Below are 26,811 nucleotides of genomic sequence, written 5' to 3'. Positions count from 1 at the left end.
CATCACTAGTTTTACTATTGTATTTCACCACTAGTATTTTTCCTTTTTTTTAAATTCTTTAATCTGAATCCATTTTTTGGAATTCATCATAAATAAATCTGTATATTTCTAATTTAACTGTGTGGTTTAGTTGGTACAGTTGGCATTTAAGAAAACATTAAGAAGACAGTTGAAAATAGTCTTTGAGAGTTATAGCTAAAAATTAAAATATATTCGTAATGAAACAACTTTATAACTACTATTGCAACATACATGCTGAGAAACTGTGTATGCCTTCTCTAGATGTTCATACCGTATATTTTTTTTGTACTTGGATTAAATCTTGAAGACCTACATGGTTGCTGTTTATTAACCCTTTCACAATGGATTCATATTTTCCACAACAATGTAACTGTGAAGGTATATATGATATAACTTTAAAAGTATATAATGTATTTTCATAAAAGTTATCAAGATTTGGGTAAACACAACAAGTCTGTTACAGATAGAAAGAGATGGGCAAAGTCACCTTTGTAGATTCAATAAATATATTATTATGTAAGAAAATAGGAGGTTCTTATTTTATATTACAGCTTGTCACTATTGGCAATATGAGTTTAATTTGTTAGAAACTGTAGATTTTGCATTTGAACATTGCAAACATCTAAGTTGAACCAATGCTGCATTCGCAATACAGTGTGACACACAAAAATCAATATTTAGGTGTGTTTTTACTATTTAAGTTTAAATTAAGAAATTTACTGTATAATACTAAAATTTTAATTATCTGCAATTTGATATCAAATTGTTGGCATACATTCATAAAATAGTATTTCGGTAAAATTTTCAATGCAAGTCAACAAACATGATGACATGGTCTTTGACCTGTGAGTTGTTTGTTAGGGTTAATGAAGCAAAAAATTTGTCTAGTAAGAGCATAGGGTAAACAAACTATTGATTTAAATAAGTTGCATTGTGCTTGGCAGTCTCCTTGTATTTTTCAAGCGGAAATGTTTATTTCAGTTTTTTTTATTTACATTTTGTTATTTAATAAGTTTCAACTTTTATGGTTTTGTCATGTTTATGAAAGAAATTTACAACAAGTTAAAATATATATAAATAAACAAACCAGGACATTTAGCATTTGGTTTTAATTACTGTAATTTATCTGACTTTTTAATTAACCTGTAAATAGGTTAACTAATCCATTACTGCTCAAAGATGTATCTTTAGTCAAAGCACATCAGGCTCTCCTTATAAAATGTCAAGTTTAACAAAACAATAATGTAACTTATTTAGTTTAAAATATACTGTTTTCATTGGTTATATGTATATCCAGTAGAAATTTAAGAGAGAATTGTAGACATTTCTTAAAAGACATTGGAGTTGCTTGTCAATTTTGGTTGAACAAAGATAGTTATAAATCAGTAAAGCAAAAAGAGATTGAAATTTTTTATTTGGGTTTGTCAGTATCTATAAAATGTGTTTTTTAGTGGTTATACAATCTAAAGTCCATGTAAGGGAAGACAACAAGCCCATGAGTTAGAAGTCATTGTATCATGTGACTCAGAGGTGCAGATTAGAATTTGTTTAAATATTTCCTTTTGAAATTAGGGAATGAAAGTTTAGATAACATAAATACTTGAATCATAAACTTCATTCTGATGCCAAGTAATAACAAAGTAAACAAAAATAAAGTTTAAATTTACAATAAAAAATGCCACCAAATTTTTATGGATATGAATTTGAAAACTGTCATGTGTCCTCTTCATTACAATTGTTTTATAAAAACTTGGTGTTGTTCTGTTATTTTGAATTTAAATTATAGATTACATAGTATTTTGTATTTACTTAATATTGAAAATAAAAAAGTTTAATTACATTTTGAATGTAAGTTTGTAAAAATGTAGGGATATGTGCAGTTTGACTCCTCCCATGTCTGTAGAATTAATGTAATATTTAATGCAAGGTATGAGTGTTAGAAAAGTTAGACACTATAAAAATATAATAGAATATTCATAAAAGTCCTCAGAGTTATTTCATTAAATGTAGTGATGTTGGAAAAGTAGCAGAACTTGTATCATTTCGAGTGACCAAATGAGACTGACAGTGTATTAGGGATTGTAATTACAATCTTACCTATTTGAAATTTTGAAATTTAGTCTTGTTTAAAAATAAACAACCTTTAATATTATTTAGGAAATAAGTAATCTTAAAACACAACATTTAATTTTGATACTGTACAGGGAGACAAGGAAATGGTGCACAGACGCCTTACTGTTACTGGAGATAGTTTGGGATCAGGCCTTGGTACGTTATTGAAAACTCATAGTAAGTTTCTGTTCTATTATCTTTCTTTACAGATAATATCTACAGCTTATGTGGAATAAATTGGAAAATAATGACTAAGTGGTAATAATTTTGGGCACATTAGAAACCTGTTTGATGTTTATCATGACTGGAGCTTGTATTGAGAATTGGATTTGTTAAACACAAACATCTTTGATCAGTTTAGACCATTGGTATAATTTTCTTCTTAAGCAGATATTGTGTTTGTATTCCTTTTAATTTTGATTATTTTTCTAACAAACTTTATTCCAATGCATACTTGCTTTCTCTAACACTTAGTTATTATTTGACCACCAGGATTTCTTCTTTGCCCATCTAAGCATTGGTCTGATTGTTCTCACTTGCTTCAGTCTTTTATACCCTACTTCATTGCCCTTGGTGATACTCTCCATCTATGTGAATGCATCCTCTATCATGGTATGGTATACACGTACTTCATTCAAATAGTTTTTATCACAATGTCACTAATGGTTGTTGGACTCTCAAACTTCATTGGCTCCAACAGGGTGTTGTATTTCCACCTGTATTATTGTGAGTCTTTACCCCTGGCATAATTCCCTTAGTACACTGGCACTCTGAATAGATTTTGTCTATATCAAAGGCTTTCACTGCTTAGTCAAATTGCCAGCAATGTCAGTGATTGTTGATTATCTTCTGTAGCTGTGGGGGCCTGGTTCCAAGCATTTCTATTTGTGTGGTTATCTTAACTTTGGGTCAAGGAGCTCTGCTGGAGTCACAATTGGTCATTTAGTTTATATCTTCCATACTATTATCCACCCAATATCTAGGTTTTTTCTCCCACTGTTTATTGAAATTTGGAAATTACTTCTAGGGTTATCTGAGTCTAGGCTAGTTCTTCAGAGTTTTATTCTTGCCAGTTGTTGGGCCTATGCTGACAGAAGATTGTTGTCCAAGCATTGATTTTCCTCATCTATATTAATGCCTAGGTTTGCCAAGGTTCACAAATTACTCATTCCTCAAGCTGTTTTTTTTAATGGAATTGTAGATGTCCAACTTGATTTATAGTCAGCTCCTATCTGTACTTTGCTTTAGTGGTGTAGTCCCACCACTATTGGCATTTGTGGTGCACAAAGGTCAGGTTATGTAGTTATGGTTTTTTTTCCTTTGAACTCTCATTGGCTTCAGTTGTGTTCTGCCATATTGTATGATTTTTTTTTCTTTGTCTTTGTCATTCCATTGTACCACGGACAACTGGTTACTACTGGCACCTTTTTGTCAGTTATTAGACAATCACATCCTGATTCTTTTTTCAGGTACATCCCAGGCAGGCATCCCTTTTGGGAATGTAAAATATATTCTTGCTTTAATTCAATATGTCATCAGTCTGGATTTTTTTCCTCATTTCCTCTTTTAGTTGGGCTTAGCTGTCTCTCATTCTATTCATTATTATTAGAATAGAATACCACACTCTTTTTCATCTCTCCTTCTCCCATTCTGTGGATGGTTCTTCTTTTTCTGGAAATGTGGGCATTACTTGAATCCTTTATGCATTTGAAATAATAACACAAATTTTCCCTGTATTGCCTTTAAATGATGAAGGATCATATACATCTGCTTATTGATTTCCTTAGTTCAGTTTATGATCTTGAGAAGTTGTTCAGTTTATGATCTTGAGAAGTTGTTCAGTCTGGACTTTACCATGATTTGTGTTCCTCTACTACCACATCATCCAGTTTTTTTTTTTTTCATGAATATCTTGCTTTGGGGATGGGGTGCTCATACCAACAGTCAGGAATTTCAAATTTATGCACAGATGATGAGGGCTTCCTACACAATGTTTTCACATTCTTACTCTTCAACAGGCATGATCTGGGCTTCTCAATGTGTAATCATCAGGCTTTACTCTGATTATTCTGTGATGATGTTGTATGTTTGTTATCAAGGAGGCATGTGGTTTACATCTCCTTATTTTCAAATTCTGGACTTCCTTTTTCAGAACTTCTCTTATCATTATTTTAGCTTCCCATATTTCAAGAGCAATGGCTGTGATAATAGGTTCATTGTTTCAATTCTCACAGATTCTCTCAACTGAATAGATGTTGCATCACAAGGTTCTCTTGGATTGGCTCTCATTTGCTATTTTAATTGGTGTGTTGGCAGTTCATTGGATCACCCATCTACTGGCAATTTGGTCTCTGGTCCATCATCTATGGGTTTTGGCAATAGCTGCTTTCCACCTCTGAACCTTCTTTCCACTTCATGTGTAACTCAGGGTATGAAATATGATTTGTTTCAACCCACTGTCTGATCCAGTTGATAGCATTAAATTGACTGCTACACCTGAGTTTCTGCTTCTTCAGTCCCTTCTAGTGTACCATGCTCTTCCACTTCATTTTAGGCTCTTGCTATGGGGGTAACCATAATAAACCTGGCTATCCAGAAGCTCATGCTTCTGGCATAGAGGTTATACTGTTTTTCATATGGCATTGAGGTGTAATTTATAAGGTTGACATATATCTACTTCAGTTTCTACTTAGTCCAAAAATCACATTTATTTGAAGTGTTAGAGTGAATTCTTCCTTTCTTAAAGAACAGGAGAATGTTGGGGCCCTTCTCTTTGTGTCACTAGATGTTTTTTTCCTATATGTCTGTGGAAGCAAACCAGCCTATGCAAGAGCCTACTCATAATACTGGTGCAGGTTAGATACTCTGCTATTCGGCTGAGATGTACATGCCACTTCTTTTTAATCAGTATCTGTTCAGTACATTGTTTACAGAAAGGGGTCCATTGTCACCTTGTAGTTTCAAATTTGGTGTGGTGTCATCTTGGGTTCTTGGATGAGCACAGTTGTTCCAAGTCCTTCCCTTATTCTGGGGGAAAGTGGAATGGTCCTTGTCCATTTAGTTGGGAATGTTCATAATTCCAGATCAGATGAGTTCTGTTCCTTTGATCGAGTAAAGCATACACAATCTAGTTGTTTTGAGCCTGGAGTGTTGCCTTTTGGGCTTCTTCAGGTGGAGGAAAATGTTTTTCTGCTAAGGTGTTGATTACTTTTTAATTGTGGTTCTGGTGGTTTGGAACAGTGTATATATAAATATATGTAATATTGCAGTTCAATTGCTCTAGCCACCAATATTTGATACAAGGATTAAGACCCCTAAATTGTAACCCCGAGTAGTGAAACCTTGGCTATATGGCTGAGCCTGGTCTATAGTGATGATCACTTGTGCACAATTCTGTCCTTGATTATGGAACTAAGTTTGTTGTGGAGAGTATACCTGTTTCACATGTAGTGCATTTCCTCCACTTGGGTACCATTCTTCCTTTGGTTCACCCATGATATATGCAGAACTTTTCTGTTTGGTTAATGCCCTCACTGGCCCCTCTACCTTTTCATTGTGGAATTCTACCTGTAAGTGGCAGTGGAGGTAAGTATGTTTTGGAAGTTAACATCTTCCTAAATTGAAAATGTATTTTCAATAACATTTACCTTTGCTGACCCTCTTCCCCTTTCGTGTTAGAGACTGGGATGGTATCAGACTCAAGAAAGTAAAAAGGTTATTTTATAAGGTGTTTATATACAGCACCAGGATAGAGAGTGCAGTGATGTAGGTGGAGAGTATCACAAAACAAATATCACCAAGGGCAATTGGGTGGGGTATAAAAAAACTGGAGCAAGTGTGAAAATTCAAAATAATACTTTAGTGGGCAAAGAAAAAAACTTTGGGGTTTGAATAATATCTATATTTGTCAGTGGAAGTAAGTATTATTAGAAATACATTTTCAATTTGGGAAAATGTTAAAGTTTATGATTTTGGACATGCAATTTTTGAAGTGCTGAATGGTTTTGAGCATATTCACATTTCATGTATTGGTAAGCTGTTTCAATATTCATAGCTAACACATGGTGTTTTGTAAATTATATCAGTTTTAATAGTTATAATGTTCACAAATTCTTGAACATCTTGGAATTAATATTGCACTTTATGTAGATTAATTTGCTTTTATCTTACTACATGAGGTATCATAAACTGGCCAAAAATGTGAAATATTATTGGATCCATTGAAAATTTTGTTAACAGTAAGGATAACTAAATGAAGATTGAATTTTAATCATAATAGATTTTCTAGTGCATCGATTTATACGTTCAGTAATTTTGGTCAGTTGTTATAGATGACTATGTTTGTCGATTTATACACTGCTTTTGAAATTATTTTTGTAGTGATCCTTATTGTTAGTTTTCATAATTTATAATTCTCTAGAAATGTGTGAAATTATATTTGAAAATGGTAGTTTATGTTATTACTTTTATATGAAAAAATTGCTATTGATAAAAGGATATAAGTTTCAATTTGTTTGAGTATTGTATGGTATATTTTTTTTATATTGCAAGGGGGCCCGGCATGGCCAAGAGTGTTAAGGCGTGCGACTCATAATCTGAGGGTCGTGGGTTCGCATCCCCGTCGTACCAAACATGCTCACCCTTTCAGCCGTGGGGCGTTATAATGTGACGGTCAATCCTATTATTCGTTGGTAAAAGAGTAGCCCAATAGTTGGCAGTGGGTGGTGATGACAAGCTGCTTTCCCTCTAGTCTTACACTGCTAAATTAGGGATGGCTAGCACAGATAGTCCTTGAGTAGCTTTGTCCGAAATTAAAAAAAACAAACATATTGCAAGAATGATGTTAAGAGTGTAGCATTGTTGGTGATATGCACACATTTAAATATACACTGTGAGTTTTAAGTATCAAGAAATTAACATTTTGTAAATAAACTTATTTTTAACCATTTATGTTTTGTTTCCAGTCATTCCAATTGAGAATACCCAAGGTTAACTGATGATTTTTAAAATCTAATATAAAGTGATTTTGCATTTAATGAAATAAGGAAGTTTATAAATGAAGTTGAGTTTTATACAAACAAATGTTCTTGCTGTTGCTAGAATTGATATATTTTATTATAAATTAAATAGTAAAATGCAATAAATCAGGCCTCAACAAATCTTCAGTGCTGAGTTGCCATGGCATCTAAATTTCATTGTGGTACTCAGTATTATCTTCCATTTTATTTGTATGTTATAGATGTGCTAAATAGAACTTGAATCTAGAACAATTCTGGATTATTGAAAGTCCAGAACTATTGTTGTATTATTTGAGTCTGAAACCAAACTTTGTTTCTTTAATTTTAATGGTGGATTCAGCATTTAATATTTTTACTTTTTTCTCTCATTTCAACCAATCATTGTGCATGTTTAAAACTCATATGTGACCAAAGGTAGTTATTTCAGACAGTACTATCCAGTGGTTGTTGATATCATGTGATTATCATGAACTCACTGCTGTGAAAGCAAATAATTGTAACCAACATTTCCTGATATAAACAGTAGTAAAGTTAAGTTTGACACCCTGAAAGGCCTTTACATATTTTTGTACAGTGTTATAGGGATGAGTAGATCTATGCTGAAACAAGCTTCTCGATCTATCAATATCACAGTGATTGTTTTTCTTTTACTTTACTTTTTTGCAAGAATCCATTTAAGTTATAGTTATTTAGTCAATTATTTTAATCATTTAACATATTAAAGTTTAATGAACCCTTTATTTTTTAGTGTAATGCTGTGTGTCTTGGACAATAATCATGCAGATTGGACAAAATATATTCCATAACTTTTCTGTATCAGACCTGGTTCCTACACTTTTGGGTTGGCTCCTAGATCTGAAAGTATTTGTTGAGGCCTGCAATATGTACACTGCATGTGATGTTTTTCCCTATAATTAAATCTAGTAAGATGTCCACTAAAATTACTTTAATATCAGTAAATAAATCCAAGATCCACTTACAATTAGGTTATGTGAGATGTGTACCGATTATGCCAAATGAGCAATTCATTGCTAAGTTTGATAGTTTTATTATTTATTATTGTTTATTAACAAAACTGATCTAGCTATGAGCACAAGTGACCGGTCACTCAGCAGTGCTGGACGAGACTATATACACGATCTTCAGTTGTATGGCACAGACCTGTCGCATTCTCTGTGTCGAGATAGTGCTGGAGAACACACCATAAGAGAGAATGAATTTTACCACAATAAACACAAGGTAAACCTTTCTTTGAATGGTGATAAAAATTGTAACATTTCGTTATTACTTATGCTGAAAATAGTAACATAAAGGTGGAATAAATAACATTATTTTAGTTCATTTCTATCCTACTTTTATGAAAAAACAGTTGTAAAAATAATTTGGGATTAATAGTTTTGTTTAGAAATTATATCTCTGAAAATTGTAGTTGTTTTAGTCTGTCACATGTGAGAATAAAACAAAAAACCTACTTTGAGATTTCAAACCTGTAGGAATTTTATAAATATGAACATATTGTAAAAGAGCCTTTTTATTGGTTAATGCATTTTGTTTCAATACATGGCATAATAGTTCTGATCTAAAGTGATGCGAGTTGTACACAAACATAAATATTTATATATTAGAAAATTATTTGAATTATATGTTTAGACAAATATACAGAGTATCGTGGCTTGGCTCAGGCTTTTATTGTCATTGTGTGTAAATTTCATAGTATGGTAATTCTCAAAATATTTAATATTCTATAAAGTTAAAAGGTATCGGATTGAGTGCAGATACGTTGTGTTTTTTGTAGTAATATTCAGTACAAGAGTACGTGTATTGTGAATTAATAAAAAAACCAAGTTCTGTTAAAAGTAGTGTAATATATATATCAAAATTTACAAAATTTTAAATATTTTTGAGTGGATAAAATTACTGAAATAGGGTAAGAATTATTAGGTTTCTTAAGCTTTGAAATTTGTTATGAAAATGTACACGTAACATAAAAGGTGCTTGTTGGTCTGTTTAGCAATAGTAATAAAAACCTTTCAATCATTATTTTGAAAATTCAAAGCAGGAGCTTTGAATTTAAATTGAATGACATAAGGCATAAATAATGTGGTGTTAAATTAATGTTATCTTTCCTACTCATATGTACTGCTTCTGTAAAGTTGACAATTCTGTTTCTTTATTTATTAATGCTTGTGTGTGATCAATTAAAAATTAACAAAAGTTAAGTTTCTAATAATAATTATATCCAAAGATTACAAGATTTTCCATAATTTTTGTGAGATAAAATTACATAACATTTGTTGACAGTGCCAAAACCATAAACAGATTTTAGATAAATATTACCGGCCACAACATTTTTACTGTTTTGTCTTATAGGCTAACAGTTTAGTTGGAAGTTTTAGAAGACTTGGGAATAAACCACAGACCTCAGAATTTTTTATAGTTTCTATAGATATATTTTTTGTTCCTGAAACTGTTTGTGTGAATCTTCTATGACAAAAAATGCTAATTAGTTTTACAAAGCACTTTAGACAATAGTAAATTTTTTTAAGGACTCAGATTTTTATTCATTGAATTTTATCGTTAAGTTTATTGTATTAAAACAATCTATCTAAGTAAAAGAACTTAATATTTATTGAAAATAAATTTATTAGGTATAAATTAACTTTACAAAAAATATAGTCAACAAAAATATTACTACCTACCCTGACCTGGTACCATTGTGACAGGTCAGATTGTAGGCCACTGGTAAATGTTTGGAAGTTTTTACCATTTTTCTTATAATTTATAAACAAAAGTGTTGGTTGATAACTAGTGGAATAAGCAAAATAAAGTATTGAGAGCTAAACAAGTGAATGTTAATCAAATTATAACTGATTATAAATATAATATGGAATTTTCTGATCAACTAGTAAAATCACTGAAATTCTAAAAATGAGAAGAAGCATTTTATGTGTGTCTTTTAAAAATTATTTATTTTAAAATTTTCAAAATTTCACAACCTAAAAAGGAAAACAGTTAATAAAACTACATTATTTTAAAGCTGAAACTACTTACTGGTTAGTAGTCAGCTTTACTAAGGTTAATCAGTTTGGTTAAGTGTTTCTATTGTATGAAGGAAACAAATTATTGAGTATTGTTGACATGTTTTTGGTTCAGAAAGGGTTAATGGTGCACCAGTCAAAATCATTTCATTTCAGTTTTTCAAAATTATTACTTGGGTCTGAGTAGATTTTGAGTTGTTTATTAACTGCAGAGAAACATAAAATTGGAAACATATATAAAACATTTACTGTGTTGTTTTCAGTAGATTTTGGAGTTTATTTAAAGAATTTGAAGTTGGTTGATCATAAATTTTCTCAGTTTTTCCAAATTGAAATATTATTTAGCAGACTAAAATATGGATGTTTTTGATATATTGATTTTGTTTTTAATCATTTTAAAATTTCATAAAGGAAATTGTGACTGGTATGCATTTTATGATATCATCTGACCAGTAGTTTAATTTAGTTATCACTGCATTTAAATGATGCATAAATGCTGTTGAAAAATTGTTTATGAAATGTTTGTGAGGCAAAGTGATCTCTTAAACTTTGTATACACTATGTAGCATATTCCATTATTATCTTATTAATTGATCTGTCTATTTATGTTCATGTGTGTGCTTATAAATATATATGCTTCATGGTTAACAAAACAGGACCAAACAACACAAAGTTTACATTCGAGAGGATGCATAAGTGTATAAAGATCAATCACCAAGGTACACTATCCATGTGACAGTCTGTATCCTGGTAAATGTCTTAATTTAAGCAGTGTCTTTGATGTAGTTTTTGTGTTGTTTGGGCCTGTTTTGTTAATTAAAATGGCTTTTATCACAGGTTTGGGCTTGCTGTTTTTAACAGTGTTTCCTTTTGGTGTTAATCTTTGCTTAATTGTTGAAGTAGTAATTTTTTTTTCTTGTAATTCATTTTTCAAACACCATCTTATAATTTTGACTGAAATGATACATGAATATCTTTGTTTCTAAGTTTGCCCCATATTTGAGAAAATTTTTCCAAATTGAAATCAGATAAGAGTAACCACTGAACTTAGAACATTCTTAATGTTTTACATTTTTTATACATGTTTGTACGTTTGATAGCTCAGTCTTCCATTCACAGATATCAAACGTATATGGCCATGTCAGTACATTTTGTACTCATTTTTAATGTTTTTTACATATGAAACTTATGTCGAGGATAAGTGAATTCTTATAAGAGATTGTAAAACTTTTACTTAAACAATGAAATGATGTATTTGTACCATGAAACATTAAAGATGAGTGCATAATGAACCCATATTGCCTTTTGTAGGGTTAGATTTGAAAAGGCAATTTGATATTAAGCATTTCACTAATAACATGCTTATTTATATAAGGTGGTATGTTTTTGGTCTTAAAAAGTATTCTTATGTAACTTTCTGTGAAAGCTTTAATATGTTTGATATAAAATTGTTTCAATGCAGTTGATATGTAAGCAGCATTGTTAGGAGTACTTGTTTTTTTAATGCATCTGCTGTTATTTTCTTATGGAAAAGAATGCAATGAAGATAAGGTTTTGTTCTTAGTATATACTGAACTCAGCAGTATAGTGCCACTGAAAGTCTGACATCATACATTAATGATTTTTGTATCAGTTGTAAACAAGAAACATTTTTCCCTTAATGATTTTACCAGTTTTGCCATAAGACTTGCATTTTCTTGTTTATTTTCATTCAAATCTTCTTGTCAAAGAAGAAAAAAGTTCATTAACCACAAAGTTGACATATTTAAGTTACTCTCTTGAGAAAAACAACAAGATGTATTTCCTGATTGAAATGTTACTTGCTTGGAGATATATATTGCTTGTAGCAGTCAGTTGAAAACAGGTACTCTGTTTTATGCCACAAAAACTTTGACTGCTCTTATTTTTTAAAATTCTGAATTAATTTTTTCTGATTGATTACAAAATTATGTAAGTTTATCCATTTTTAAAAGGTAGTTCCTTTTATGTTTTTTTAGTTAGTAGCTACTGGTTCATATTGCACAGCCAGTGGTATGTCATAATAAATACCTAACTGATTATTAAGAGAGATTAAATAACTATGTGTGGAATTTGTTTCATATTGAAGATCAATGGAAACCAGTGTGGTGAGTTAAAACAAGGTTTATAAGCCAAGTTTTTACTTAATGCCATTAACTTCAAAACAGGTTTCCCTATATGTAGATAGTAGGATAAGAATTTGTTTCATTTATAACATGAACATTGATGATTGTATTATTTCAAAAGGAATTTTATAAACAGATATCATGATACTAGTTTCATGTATGTTCCACATCACTTAGAGTAAAGGAGATGAACATAGACAGGAGACAGTGATCTTGAAGAAACAGTATAGTGAGTTACTGGCTGACAAGCATCGTCTTGAGCAGGAAGTTGCACGACTCCAGAGGTTTCGCGAGGAAGATCGTAAAGAGGTAGCAGAACTCCGTCGACAACAGCAGGTATATAGGTTTTAATGATGTATAACTTCATGTTTCTTTATAACATTTTGAGATTTATAAGGTTTTGGGATAATTCATATTCCAAAACAATATATTAAGGTCTATTTGCCTTGCATGAGACAAATTGCACCAGTTTTCAATAATTTTTTAACAGGGCTTATTGTTATATGCATAAATATTTTTGTCTGTTAACCCGTATGTTAGATATGCAAACAGTTTAACATGAATACATGTGGTTTATAAAAAAACTGAAATTTTTATTTGTGAATAATGATATATATGTAAGTAACAAAGTATGACAACTTAATTATACAAAGAAATGTAACAATTCAATTTAAGCTTCTAACACTATAACCTATAATTATAATTAAAACTGAACTGTTTTATAAACACATAGTAGTAACTAGAGTTTAAACATTCAATTTGGAATGAAAAGTTTTGTTATTCAGTGTTGAGTTTGGAATAAACACAAAATATGCTAATTTTTGTAAACATTAAATGTGTAGGTATATTTATTATATAGGTATTGTGATGTTACAAATGTAAGATTACATAAACATTTAATAGGTAAAATGTATGTGGTGTCTATGGATGATGTCACAGTCCATCTACTAAACTTAGGAGTCTTTGGCTTTTCTCACAAAAACATTTTAAAATTGACAGATGTGAATTTTTGGTTAAATAATCATTTCTTGAAAAGAATTGCTTTATTGCACCTTGCACATATCTGCAACTTACCAGACTACTTTTTTTTTTTTTTTTTTACTGGAAAACCTAATACAAGTGTAGACTGTTTAGTTATATAAATATGAAAGTGCCCCCTACATCAGACAGACAATGGAAATGATAAACATTTATCTGTAATAAAACACGTTAATTTTATCAATCTAGAAACAAGTAAAACTTCTGGGAAATAAGGCTTAAATATTGCATTTAGGTCTTTGAAGAAATTTGTGCATTTTTAGCCAAAAAACAAATTTGATACTATTACAAAAAAGTTTCACATTTAGTTGAAATACAGTTTGTGAGATAAAGTTTCATAACCTATATGAAACTTCTTGCTTGAATAAATGCATTAATTATAGAAGAAGAACTTAATGTTTATTTCATGTGTTTTACATGCATTTTGTGAAAACAAAATTCATGTGAGCATGAGTAATTCATTAAGTTTTGATGTGTGTGTTTATTAATACAATTTATTAAGTTAGGGTAAAAGTAAGATTTCAGAATTTATTTTTTGGAGAAGTGAATATTGAGAAGTAAATGCATATGGCTTTTGTGATTTCTGTTTGCACCCCAGTGGTACAACGGCATGTTTGCAGACTTGCGACTCTAGAAACTGAGTTTTGATACTGTGGTATGCAGAGCACAGACAGTTCATTGTGTAGCTTTGTGCTTAATTCCAAACAAGAAAAAATTTACTAACATGTTATATATCTTGTTGTATGGTGATTTTGGGGTGAAAAATCAAATAAAGTGAGGGATTTTGCTTAAAGGCTTGATATAAACACACTGTTTATGTGTACACTTGTTTATAACACACTGTTTATGTATACACTTATTTCTAAATGTAAGATTTAAAATTTGCATACAGTAAGAAAATGTTTTGTTATTAATCATATGATAGTTTTTACTTGCATTCCAAATTAAATTTTGTGTATTCTAAAAACCCTAACAGGAAATTACAGGTTAATGGTCATTGAATTTTAAGTTTTTACATGGATAGCTGTTTTTATTATGTGAAGTATCTCAGTGTGAAACTTACTACTGAATAGCATTGAAAGTTTATTTACAATATTGTGTTTAGAGAATGTTTGGAGATGCAGCAATACTGAACTTAATAATGTGGTAGAAATTAAAACTTAATTTAAAAATATAAGTAGAGCTGTTCCACTTTAAGAGGGATTGAATGAATAAAATGGTTCAGAATTAGCTTGAAACAGTTAAAAATTAAATTACTTCATATTTTTTTAAGTTCTAGTAATTTGGACCTTGTTATTAAAGATTAATCCATCATAAGGTATTACTGTTCTGTTAATTTTCACACAATCTTTCAGGACTCGCTAGCCAAAAGTGGAAGTGGTGAGGCTGCTAACCAACTGTACCTTACCATTGTTCGAAAATGTGAAGCCGTGAAAGAAGAGTATGATGCCCTTCATAAGCGTTATGCTGATCTGGTTGCATCACATAGTGCTGCCTTTTCTAAGCTAGAATTAACGCAGGAAGAAAATGCTCGCCTGAGGAAGTCTTATGATGATGCACTTCATGAAAGAAATGCAGCGCTACATGAAAGAAATGGCTTACAACAACAGTGCACTGCAGCAATTCGCCAATGGGATAATGCTCTCAGAGAGAGAAATGAAGCTCGAGAACAGTTGGCAAAGGTTAATTTTCTAATTTTTTATCTTATTCTGTCGTATGTAACAATCAATGAAAATCTGATTATGTGTTCGTACAACAAGTTCTGTGGGTAAGGCTCTAGGGAGAAAGACAGGGAGGGCATTTAAATGGTTGGTAAGAGAGATCCAGCCTCTGTGATAAATAATTTTTTTTATCATAATTGGACATCGGTACTTATGTTGTAATTTCTATAATGTTTGATAATGCACTTTGTGAAGTATGGTTTGTTGAAAATCTGAAGAAACACATGAAATATTGCTTTCTTTTTCTATTGAACAGTACTAGTTTGTTTTACATGATTTAATATATCTTATTAGATATACCAACTTAGGCTGCAACATATTTATTTCTAAGGTTTTTAATGTGCAAATAGTATAATAAACTGTGATGTTTAAATGTATTTATATTACTGTTTTTTTTAATTGTAACTACTCTAACAATATACAAGTTGTACTGTAATCAGTGTGTTGCTTCTTCAATATTTAACAGCTAAATTAAACTTATTGTATGTTAACACATTAGACTTTTCAGTTGATTTATCAAAGCCATTAGTCAAACTGCTTTTTTTTTTTTTCCAGAAACATATCTTAACATGTGCTGAAATGGTTTGAAAAACTAATTTTCTTCTGTATTCATGTGTGGAATATTTAGTTTAACAATACTTTTGTAGTTGTATTACAAGTAACTCGAGTAAGATTGAGGCATTTGAAATGTTTAAGTGCTGAAAATATGTAGAGTGTTTTCATATTTCTCAGGTTCAACAACAGAGGGATGATGCTATGAAAGAAATTAACCAGGCTATGGCAGTTCGTATGAAAGCAACAAAAGATCTAGCCCGCTTGACAGAAGAGAGAAATGCGGCTGTCCAAGAATACTCCTTAATAATGTCAGAACGTGACCAAGTGCATAAAGAGATTGAAAGATTACAAGAAGAACTAGGCGAGGCTCAAAAACGATGCTCTGCAGCTGTGGGGCAACAAAAAACCTCCATGGAAGAGGCAATTATTGTTTTCTATGTATGGTCATCAGAAGATAGAATATGTTGTGTTATATGAGGAGGAAAATGTACATTTATATTTATAGAGAAAATAAGATATGCCGTTTTTCTAAAGAAAGAAAATTGTACGTATTGTTCTAGCTCACGTAAAAGTGATACTGAGCAATATTTTTAACAGTGAGATTTATGTCTAATTTTAACCCTTAAAATATTGTGGCAAAAGTTGTTCACTGCTTCGTTTTCTATATATTATTTATTTTGCTATAATTTTCTAGGTGGAAAGTTTACGACGTGAAATTTCCTCTGCACTGCAGGACAGAGATAGAGCTCTGAAAGAGTGTAATGACTTGCGGGAAAAGTATGGAGACTATGAAACTGGCCGAGAAGAAAGTCAGCGTGGTCAAGACTGGATTAGTTGGAAGTTTGATAAATGCTGGGAGAAATATGACCTAGAAAAAATTGGAAAGGAAAAAGAACAGGAAAGAGATTATAGATTGACACAAAGGGAGAGTCCCAAAAAATCTCATGCTTCTGAGTTAGATAATATGGACCAAACAACAGAGGAGATTGAAGTTCTTCGTAAACAAGTAGAAAAGCTTCAAACAGAATTAGCAGGTAAGTTATGGGTGTGGAAAGTCGAGAGAAAAAAGGTTTTAGAACAGGCATAAAAAATAAATTGTACTTTTTAAGAAAATGGTTGCTTATTTGTTACGTACATATTGTTTTCAGAAATCTTACTGGACTGCTTTAATAAATAGTTCGTATATTTATAGCATATGTATACAAAAAGCACTGAGCTGTATAAAACTTGATTTTAAATATTCCATGGAAATAGTCATTTAAAAGATTGAAAAATATTCATCTATGTAAAGAGAATAAGAACTTGTTTGTTATAAAGAAAACTTATCAAATTATAGAAGCACAACAGGAAGCAGAGGTTTGTAAACGAAGAAGAGATTGGGCTTTCAGTGAACGGGGACAAAATTGTTCTTGAAAGAGAAAGCATTCGCACACTTTGTGATAAACTTCGTCGAGAACGAGATAGAGCAGTTAGCGACTTAGCTGAAGCGCTTCGAGACTCTGATGACATTAAAAGGCAAAGAAATGAAGCATTGAAAGAAGTAAAGGAGCTTAGGTAAAGAAAAGCATGAATTATAGTGTTTCATTTTTATATATAATGGATTTTTTTTCATGATTATTGAAAACATTATATAAAACTTGTTTCAAACCCTTTTGTGATGGGTCAAGTGCCATGCCATCTCGTTTGTTGACTTGTATTAAAAGTTTTATTGAACTACTATTTAATGAACTTATAACAATAAGTTTGATATCAAATTATAGATTATAATTCAAACTTTAATGTTATGTATGAGTTAATTTATTAATTTAAAAGTAAATATTAAAAGACCAGATCCAAATATAGATTTTAGTGAGTTGTATGTTGAATGCAGCCTTGTTTAAAATTAGATGCTTGTGACATCAGAATACTAAGTCTATAGTTTTGTACAAATTAGGAACTCAAATTACCAATACTGACAAGCTAGAATATCTTTTTATTCTGCTCAGATATGGCTTGTTCCCCTAGTGGTCCAGCAGTGTGTTGTGGAATTACAATGCTAGAAATCGGGTTTCAATACCCTTGGTAGGCAGTGCACAGATAGACCATTGTTTAATTTTGTGTTTAACTTTAAACAAACAATATGGCTTACATACTGAGTCAAACACAGTGATGCTGTTCACTTCTTTCCACACTTGGAAATGGTCTTTTATGTACACTTAATTCAATATATGTCATGAATAAACAACTAGCAGCTTATAACATCTCCTAGTGGCTTTTTCAGCTATTTCAATCCATTAAAAGTACTACATTCTTTTAAATCAAATTTCCAGGATGTAGGTTGTGTCTTTAGTTTGTTTGAAGTTTCATATTTTTTGTAGACATAAATACAGCTTAGTTACTAAGCTTGATAAATTATAGTGGAATTCTGTAATATTGATAAAGTAACTTATGGTTTTATGCTATTCTCCAATTATATATATAAAAACTAACAAATTTGTTTCAAAATTTTAAAAGGTTTTACAACATATGTCCAGCAGCAACCAAATTCAAGGATCATAGCTAAAAGAGATAATTGTTTGCTTCTTTATTTATTGTTTCATATTTTAAGAAAAATAAGTTTACCAACTTATTTCTAAGTAGTAATAATCTATATACATATAAAGTGTATAATAATTAAAATGTGACTGTATTACAAAATACTAGTCCACTAAAAAACAGCCAAGTAAGTGTCACTTTGTAAAGACTAAAGGTCAGTTTTATTTTATTGGATACTGTAAGATGATTGCACATGTACTGTGTCAATGCAAGTTATGTAATGTTATCCAGGCACAACTAGTAGGTCAATGTAATAAAAATGTATATATGGGACTTAAGCAATTTGGACTAAACATTTGTATTTTCATGTTATAATTTATAACCATTGCAGCATGAAAAAAAGCCAATTTATTTTTATTTCTTAATTTTTTTTATGATGGTTACAAGGTCAGTCAAATTGACAGACCGTACATACTTGGGGTAGAGAAAATAACAGCAGAATAGTCTTACTGAAACCAAATGTTTGAAATGCATTTATGAGGTTTTAAATATTACGCAAATAATGAGATTTTTTAGATGAGGAATAGTGTTTTTAATCATAACATAAGATCACTTTGCATTCAGACTAGTAACAAAACACACTATTTTCATCAACAAATATTTACTAGAAATACTTTATTAAAAGACCTGAATTTTTGTGTAAAAGGACTTGTAATATTTACTAAAATTCTACCAAATTTTGTGAAGATATACATATTGCATCAAAGGTTATAATATAAATACTTGTGTAAATGTATATATGAACTTGTGTATAATACACCAGGCCCATTGCAAAAAGGTTAACAAAACCATATTGTGAAGGCTGAGTACTACAGTTTCAAATTATGTCATCTTATAAGTTCATTTTAATTTATAATGTATAAACATTCCAAGGATGCTTTATATGTAAGAAGGATTTATTTATTTGATACAGGTTTTTCTTTGTACTCACCTTTATATAATTTAATTAACTAAATATTTCTATTCAACCTGTTGTACAGTACACTTATCAGTCTAGTTCTGTTTTTATTACATGGTAATATAAATAGAGTAGAAACCCTATAATCAGAGTGCTTCTGAAAGGTGGACCTGAAAAAGAAGATCCACTTTTCAAAAGTGCTCAGGTTTAGGGTTCCTATTTCATTTTTATCAAGACTTTGTGGACCTACGTGTTTTTAGAACATCATGAGTATAAATATTATATTATGGTTGGAATATGGTTTTTCTATTCCCCTGTGTTAGAGCTCTGGATGTTTGGAGCTGGAAGGTTAGGTTGTAATTCATGTTCCACAAAATATTTCCTGTACTTTTAGCTGTAGATGAATTATAATGGCTTATTTAAATATATGTAGCAGTTATACAAAAAGCATTTGACTATATAAAATTTTGTTTGAAATATTCCATTTAAGTTGCAATTTAAGACATTGCAAAATGTTTATATACATAAAGAGAGCAGATTTCTCACACTTCCTGAAAACTCACAAAGTTAATTTCCAGGCCTGGGTATGTTGTGGATAACTGAGAAAAATCAAAGTGGTGTGGAAATGATGTGAAGAATTGTGGCTTTATGAAAACTTCTGGTTTTATAGAATGGATTATCTGATATAATATTATGGTTAATTTAGTTTCACTGAACAACAGGCTTAACCAAAATGTGGTTAATTAAATAGAATAAAAGAAATACAAAAAGGCAAGATGGATGGGATAAATGTGGAGCATGATGTGAGGCTTATTATAATGTAGTATGAAAAATGGCTGAAATGAGAGAACTTTACAGAATAAAAGTTTAGTTGAAAAACAAGTGCTAGTTTAATAGTTACATAAATTCTATAGAAATAAGAGTGAGACTATTTGTAGGTAGAAAATAATTCAATGGGCACATGAGAAAAAACCATAGACAAATGGAGTATCAGTTTATAATGATAAAACAAAGTAATATATTAAGAAATATAATACTGTATGTTTCTGAGACTGTAAATCAAGTTAACATTTTTTTGATAAATCTTTAGTGGCTGAAGGTGTTTTAAGTGTCTTTTATACTGTAGAGTATTCTGTATCTGTTTATATTTTTGCTTACATAGTAATTTGACTTCTATGGTTCTGGAGTTTTAAGTTTTATATTAATGGATAATTCTGATATTTTACGAAATATGGAAAACAAAATATTGTTTGATTTTTTTCTATTATTTGGAGGGAGAAGATTGAAGCTCAGTTAGAAAAAGAGTCTCGCATGAAGCAATTAAATTCAGTTGGTAACACTCACAGTAGGGATTCTGCCATTGAAACAGACCTTCAAGAACTGGAAATGGAAACTTTGGAGATTAATATTGTAAGTTTTTTATGATTAATTAATTATTTTTTTTGTGTTATGAGTTAAGAGATGTAATTTTCTTTTACATTGTAGATAAATTTTTAAAAGCAGTTTTTTTTAAACTGTATTTTGAAGATTTCATATTAACCTCTACATTCTTTCATCAGGTTCATGTTTTTATATTGCAATAATAACCTGTAAACATCATTAAATCTGAAAAAATGGACATTTCAAATAGGTGACATGATATTCATGCAGGGGGCAGATTGTTCCAATATGACACTGAGCAATTGACCAGTGATCCAATGGGTTTGATTCATCTTAGAAATTGATTTTAAGTTTTAATTATTTAGCCACTATGCAACATCTGATATTGCTTGGACTGGTCCTTTGATGCCAATTCTCCCTTGTATATCTGACATCTTTTGAAACAAAAGTTTGATTTTTTCTGTGTACTTATTTTTTTATAATATTATCCAATCTGCTATGTAACATTTACTATGCCATTACACATGCATTGTGTACTGACTGATTAATATGTGATAGACCTGTATAAATAAATAATTCACTTGTTTGTATGTCCAGAATTTCTCATATATGTTTTAATCAAACTACAGATCTCATCTTGTTAGAAAGGTTTTTGTGGAGTCTTGACTGCATATTGGCTTTTCAGCTTAGAATCTCTTTACCTGTTTTTTCATTGCAAAGTGTGTGGTAAAAAATGGTAAATGTTGTTGTCATAACTTGAGATCTGGCTTTAACTGACTTGATTTCATTTTTAGTTTTTCACAGTATTTCACACAAACAACATTTATCTTGTGTGTAATTTCTTGAAAAAAATTGTTTTACACAAAATACAATTTCTTTGGCTCTTCTTGACTTGTTTAAATCTAAAATACTTGTGCAATTTGTTTGAAACCACATGCTTGTTACTTTGTGATCATGTCATGCATTTGGATATTTCTGCATATTCAGTTGTGTTTGCTTTCATTACAACTTTATATCATATCATCCCTTAAGTAATGTCTGATTTTAGGTTCAGAAAAAGAGAAAGGATGTCAAACACTTTTAATGTTATTTAATCAATAATATATGTTCCATTATTATTAATTAGTTCCTGCCAACAATTCACAAGTTTCTAAATGCCACTTCTGTAAAATTCTTGGGGTTTGGAGGAAAAGAATATAGAGAGGATAGTTTTGACATCTTCATGTGTTCCAAGTTCTTTTCCATGGAGATAGTTCTGCAAACTTTGGAATATATGATAATCAGATGGGGCAAGGCCTAGAGAATAAGGAGGATGTGGGAGTTTTTCCCAGTCTAGCTTTTCAATCTTTGCAGGTGTTCTCCTTGCTGTATGGGACCATGCATTATCCTGGTGTAACACAACACCTTTACGATTGATCAAAACAGGCTTCTTTTCTTTCAGTGCAACATTCAAGTGCTCTAACTGTTGACAGTAGAAATCTGATGTAATTGTTACATTGAGTGGCAGCAACTCAATGTAGATCACACCAACAATATCCCACCAAATGCTTAACAAGACTTTCGTAGGGTGGAGGTCAATTTTGGAATGTGCTTTAGCCAGTTTAACTGTATTGAGCCATTGTCTGCAGTGTTTTTGGTTTTTTTTATCTCCACTCACTAACAAAAAAAAGGTGAGTTACATTCACGATAGTGCAGAGATGTGCAAATGCTAACTTTTGCTCTAAGGTTGGCTTCTGTCAAATCATGGGGGACCCATTTTCCAAGTTTTGACACATTTTCAAGCTATTTGTTGGGTTGAATTAAGCTTCTGTGCTAGTTCTTCAACTGTCACAGCACAGTCTTCATCAAGTGCAGCCAGCAGTAAGTCATCATTAAAGTCAACAGGATGACCTGAACATGGCACATCTCTTAAGCTATAGTCACCTGATCTGAACTTCTGAAACAACCTTTGACATTTTCTTTCATTGATAGAGACTGTACCTTAAACACCTTGAATGTTTTGTGTAGTTTCTGCTGCACTATTGCCTTTTTATAAACTCGTAAAGCATTATGATCTGTAAAGTGGAGTTGGGTTAGTTTCTTTTATTTGTCTGAATATTTTTGTACAAGTCCTACTACATATTTTAGTCATTAAACCCTTCTACAGAGACAGAAATGATGCACTTTTTGTATTAAATTTTCAGACATTGCTTATGGGATGATCTGATATATACTTAACCTTGTAATAATTTAGTCCAGTTCATTTCATAGACTGCTATAAATAGTTTTTAGGTAATTTTTCTTTACAACAGGTTTTATTCATCATTTTCCAAGTTTCTTACTCTATCATATATTAAATACTTTGTACGCTATTTTAAATAACATTGTTTTACTTTACATCAAGTCTTGTGTAGTAAATTTACATCTATATGAGTTTGTTTGTCTGACTGCATAAAATATTTACAAATAGATCAAGATTTATTGATCTAACACATAAGAAAATGTAGCTTTAGTGCCTTGAATGACAATGATAGAATAAGGAAAGTTTGAGCAAAGGGCATGAAAACTCTCACTAATGTTTTGGGGATCTTGGTTTGTTGGCAGGTCTAATGATGAGTTTGTTAGGTCACTTTATTGGAACAAACAAAAAGTGTAACTGGTACAAATAAATAGTATTTATCTTATTGTATTTTAAATGTGAAACTTATTTGTGCCCTTTATATGATATATCTAACGTGATCAAACAGCTATAAACCTTTGAATAAGTGGCAAGGTATGATGGTAGCTTTGTTTGTTGCTCTTTATTTATCCACACCAAATGAATAAACTTCTAACATTAGGCTAAGAATCAACTCTTGATTTTTTTTTAATTTTATTTAAAAAATATTAATCTTATACCAAAAGACAAATTTAAATTTTAAGGTAATACTTTTATTTTGAAAAAAAGTTCTGAGGATGCATCACAAATCATTTTTCAAATTTGACATAGCACATTATCTTCAACTAATTCCTGTAAAAGTCAAGTCAGAAAAAGGTTAACATTGAAAAATAGGCATAAATAAAAATGAAGTAATTTCATTTTATAAGATAAAAAAGAATAAAATTATTTTAAATATAGTCTTATTTTTCAGTGGATGTTAACTTCCAAACATTTTTTGGAGATTAAGTTTCCATGTTTTAGCCATATTGAAGATGTTTCTTCATTCTTCATTCTTAAGAAACTGTAAACCTTATAGTGATTTTAGAGCTCTCTGTATGGAATATCCTTTTCAGGGATTGCATGTTCGAATCCTTGTTCCACCAAACATGCTATCCCTTTCAGTTGTGGGGGCATTATAACGTGACAGTTAGTCCCACCAATCATTGGTAAAATAGTAGCCCAAGAGTTGGCAGTGGGTGGTCAGGACTAACTGTTTTCCCTCTAGTCTTACACTGCTAACTTATGGACATCTAGTGCAGTTAGCTCTTATGTATCTTTGTGTGAAATTCACAAACAAAACATTCTTAACTGACTTAATTTTTTCTTTTAATAGTACTTTGTTTTATGATGTTTTAATTTTAATTTCATTTTTCTAACCTTTAGTTTCAAATTATGAACATTTAAACTTGTTATAATTACAGTTTTGCTAACAGAAATGTGGTCTATTTTAAAGTTAACATGTACAGTAATGAACTCCTTAAAGTCTGTCATTGAGAGCTCCCCTATTCTGATATTTTGCTTAACATCTTGGATGATCTCCTGTCTCAGTCCATGTTCATTTTGTCTATTAAAATGGTATCTAAAACTTGTTTTTGATGAAGATTTGATGGTACTACATGACAACTGGGAGCCTGCCTTTCATAATAGTAATCTTTTGGACAAGTGTTAACTCACTTCCTGGGTTGTTTTTTCAGCTCAGTTGCTGATATGTTTTATTTATACAATCCTGAATATTTTCCAAATGGCAATTTCAAGGCAATTGTAAAGATTTTTTTAGTTGCAGTTATGTGTATATTTACAATTTTAGTGTTTGTGAGATACCAAAATATGTTTAAAGTGAAAAACATTAAGTAACAAAGATGTTATTCTCATGGCTTATGAGATGAAAAAATCTCAAACATAATTAGGTCATGATATCTGCCTATGTGTTGATAGATTTTACGAGTAAAGACATAATTCTATGTAAATTACATATGCATTTTATGTGACAACTACAGCCAGAAACAACCTGATGGTTTCAGTGGGGAGGCTGTTGTTGTTTTTTATTCAATTTTTTGGTTCACAATGAAACTCATGTCATGGAGTTGTTTGCTTTTTTCAGTCAAGCTATGGCATTAATTATTAGCTTTTCAAACTGAATCAACACCTCCTCTAATGCTGTCTTATGTAGCCAAAAATACCTAATGAATAATAGACCCTTCACTTTGAAGAGAAATCAATAAACATGCTTTTCTGATATAGACATATCACCTTGTTTGCATAAAAAAGAAATGCAGTAACAACTGTGATTTGTTATTATACAGAGAGGGACCAGTAAAGACGACATTGGATTTGACATAGGTGGTGGTAAAGATGATCAACATTATCCTAGTGATCCATCAGTATATATAACAAGTGTGACAAAAGGAAGTCCAGCTGATGGAAAGTTAAGGTACGTATTAAAAAATAACTTCATGGTGAACTTCCAGCTTTTTGTCTGTTAATGTTTTTCAGCTTGAAGAACCAAGTGCATCTTTCTCTGCAAGTTACTTCTGGATTACATTTTTAAAATTATTAGATGTCTTCTGTACCATAAAATATTTAGAGAAATTTATGGGATCTGTTGAAGTATTCAAACCTGAATACCGTTCGATTAAACTGAATAATCATAGGTTTTCGCTTTCACCATCTTTATGCTATTTATCATACTTGGTCTTTTTTGCATGTGTGTGGGTTTTTCAATCAATTTTGTTTATGTTTTTGGTCTAGCTGTTACCTTTGTAATATTTTAGGGCTATATACACAGAAGTTTTGGGGCTTTAAAACTAATTGTGAAAAATTTTTTCTTTGAAAAAAATGTCATTAATAGAAATGATTGCTCTAGCATACTTGTTTTACATAAACTGATTTAACTGTGATAAAACTTTAACAAAATTATTTGGTATTGGCTACCCTTTTCTAATTTTGACTTACGAGATTGTTTTTAAGATTTGATTAAAAAGGTTTCATGCTGTTCTAGCCTTGGATGTGATTATTATGTATTTTAACAATTTTGACACACTGAACTTGTTATTGAGATGACTGATGAAGAGCATTGTGATATATTGTAATTGGTCTAATGTGACTCTCAAAATTCTCTGCAAAATATGTCATGAAACTATTCACTTGGTATTGAGATAAAGTAGTTTTATTAATAAAATACATTCTTAATGTTGTTCACTTGTTTGATCTTTTAAATGATATTTAAAATAAACCCAGACATTTATTTGTATTGTTCCTGATCATGACAAAGTAACTTAAAAGCTACAGTATTCTCATGAATTATTACTGCACATATTACCAGAGAAACAAAATCTGTCTATAAACTAAAAGCTATTTCATAAACTTGTTACAAAACTAAGCTGATTTACCATTAGTTTGGAATACTGTAGTTGACTTTCACAAGTTCATTCAAATATAAATTGTTACTAGTATAAGCATTCTTATCAGTTTTTATGCCTGATTAAATCTCTGTTTCTTTTGTTAAAAGATAATACAGTTTTGTTTTGTGATGAGGAGAAAACCCACTTGTAGAGAAAATTATATATTTAAAAATGGCTGGTATGGGTAGAGAAAGAACTAATAGAGAAGCAAACAACATTTCGACCTTCTTTGGTCATTATCAGGTTCACAAGGTCGAAATGTTCATTCCTCTGTTAGTAGTGCTTTCTCTACCCACACCAGCTGTTTTCAAATACATAATACAGTTTTGTTGATATACAAAAAAGAAAAATTACCATTATGAAAAAAGTCAGTATTTCTGGAATTCTTTTAAGTTACAAAGGTTTTTAATGACTTTGATATATTTCACAGGACAAATGATTGTATATTAAATATAAATGGAGTTGATGTGACGTCAGTAGAAAGACACGTTGTATGGGAGGCTCTTCGTGGTGGAGAAGGAAACCTAACATTAGTAAGGTTTTAAAATATTTTATATTGTGTAATAAGAGATAGATACTTGGTATGATTTTTAAAAGTCCTGTGAGTCATTTATCATTAATTAAATCTTTTAGATTTTGAATTGTAGATTTTGATATGGTGTAAAATTTACCTACGCATCTATAGCCTGTTCTATTTCAGTGGCATTTTACTGGCTGTCTCTGCAGTTCAAA

The 26,811-nt window shown here is 30.8% G+C and overlaps 1 protein-coding gene across 1 annotated transcript in view; it reads left to right on the top strand.

Annotated features, from left to right (window-relative positions):
- Nucleotides 1–26,811, top strand: part of Dlg5 (MAGUK family member discs large 5) — an 87,774-nt gene that overhangs the window by 12,756 nt on the left and 48,207 nt on the right. Inside the window, 11 exon segments of the mRNA XM_076512621.1 lie at nucleotides 2,226–2,289; nucleotides 8,236–8,390; nucleotides 12,511–12,669; nucleotides 14,727–15,053; nucleotides 15,825–16,067; nucleotides 16,342–16,681; nucleotides 16,984–17,042; nucleotides 17,044–17,201; nucleotides 20,394–20,529; nucleotides 24,982–25,109; nucleotides 26,510–26,612. Of these exon segments, the coding sequence (XP_076368736.1) occupies nucleotides 2,226–2,289; nucleotides 8,236–8,390; nucleotides 12,511–12,669; nucleotides 14,727–15,053; nucleotides 15,825–16,067; nucleotides 16,342–16,681; nucleotides 16,984–17,042; nucleotides 17,044–17,201; nucleotides 20,394–20,529; nucleotides 24,982–25,109; nucleotides 26,510–26,612 (1,872 nt within the window).

Source organism: Tachypleus tridentatus, chromosome 7, assembly GCF_004210375.1.
Source record: "Tachypleus tridentatus isolate NWPU-2018 chromosome 7, ASM421037v1, whole genome shotgun sequence".
NCBI classification, from domain to species: Eukaryota; Metazoa; Arthropoda; class Merostomata; order Xiphosura; family Limulidae; genus Tachypleus; species Tachypleus tridentatus.
Note: the sequence above shows the minus strand (reverse complement) of the source record. Positions and strands in the feature narration are given on the sequence as shown.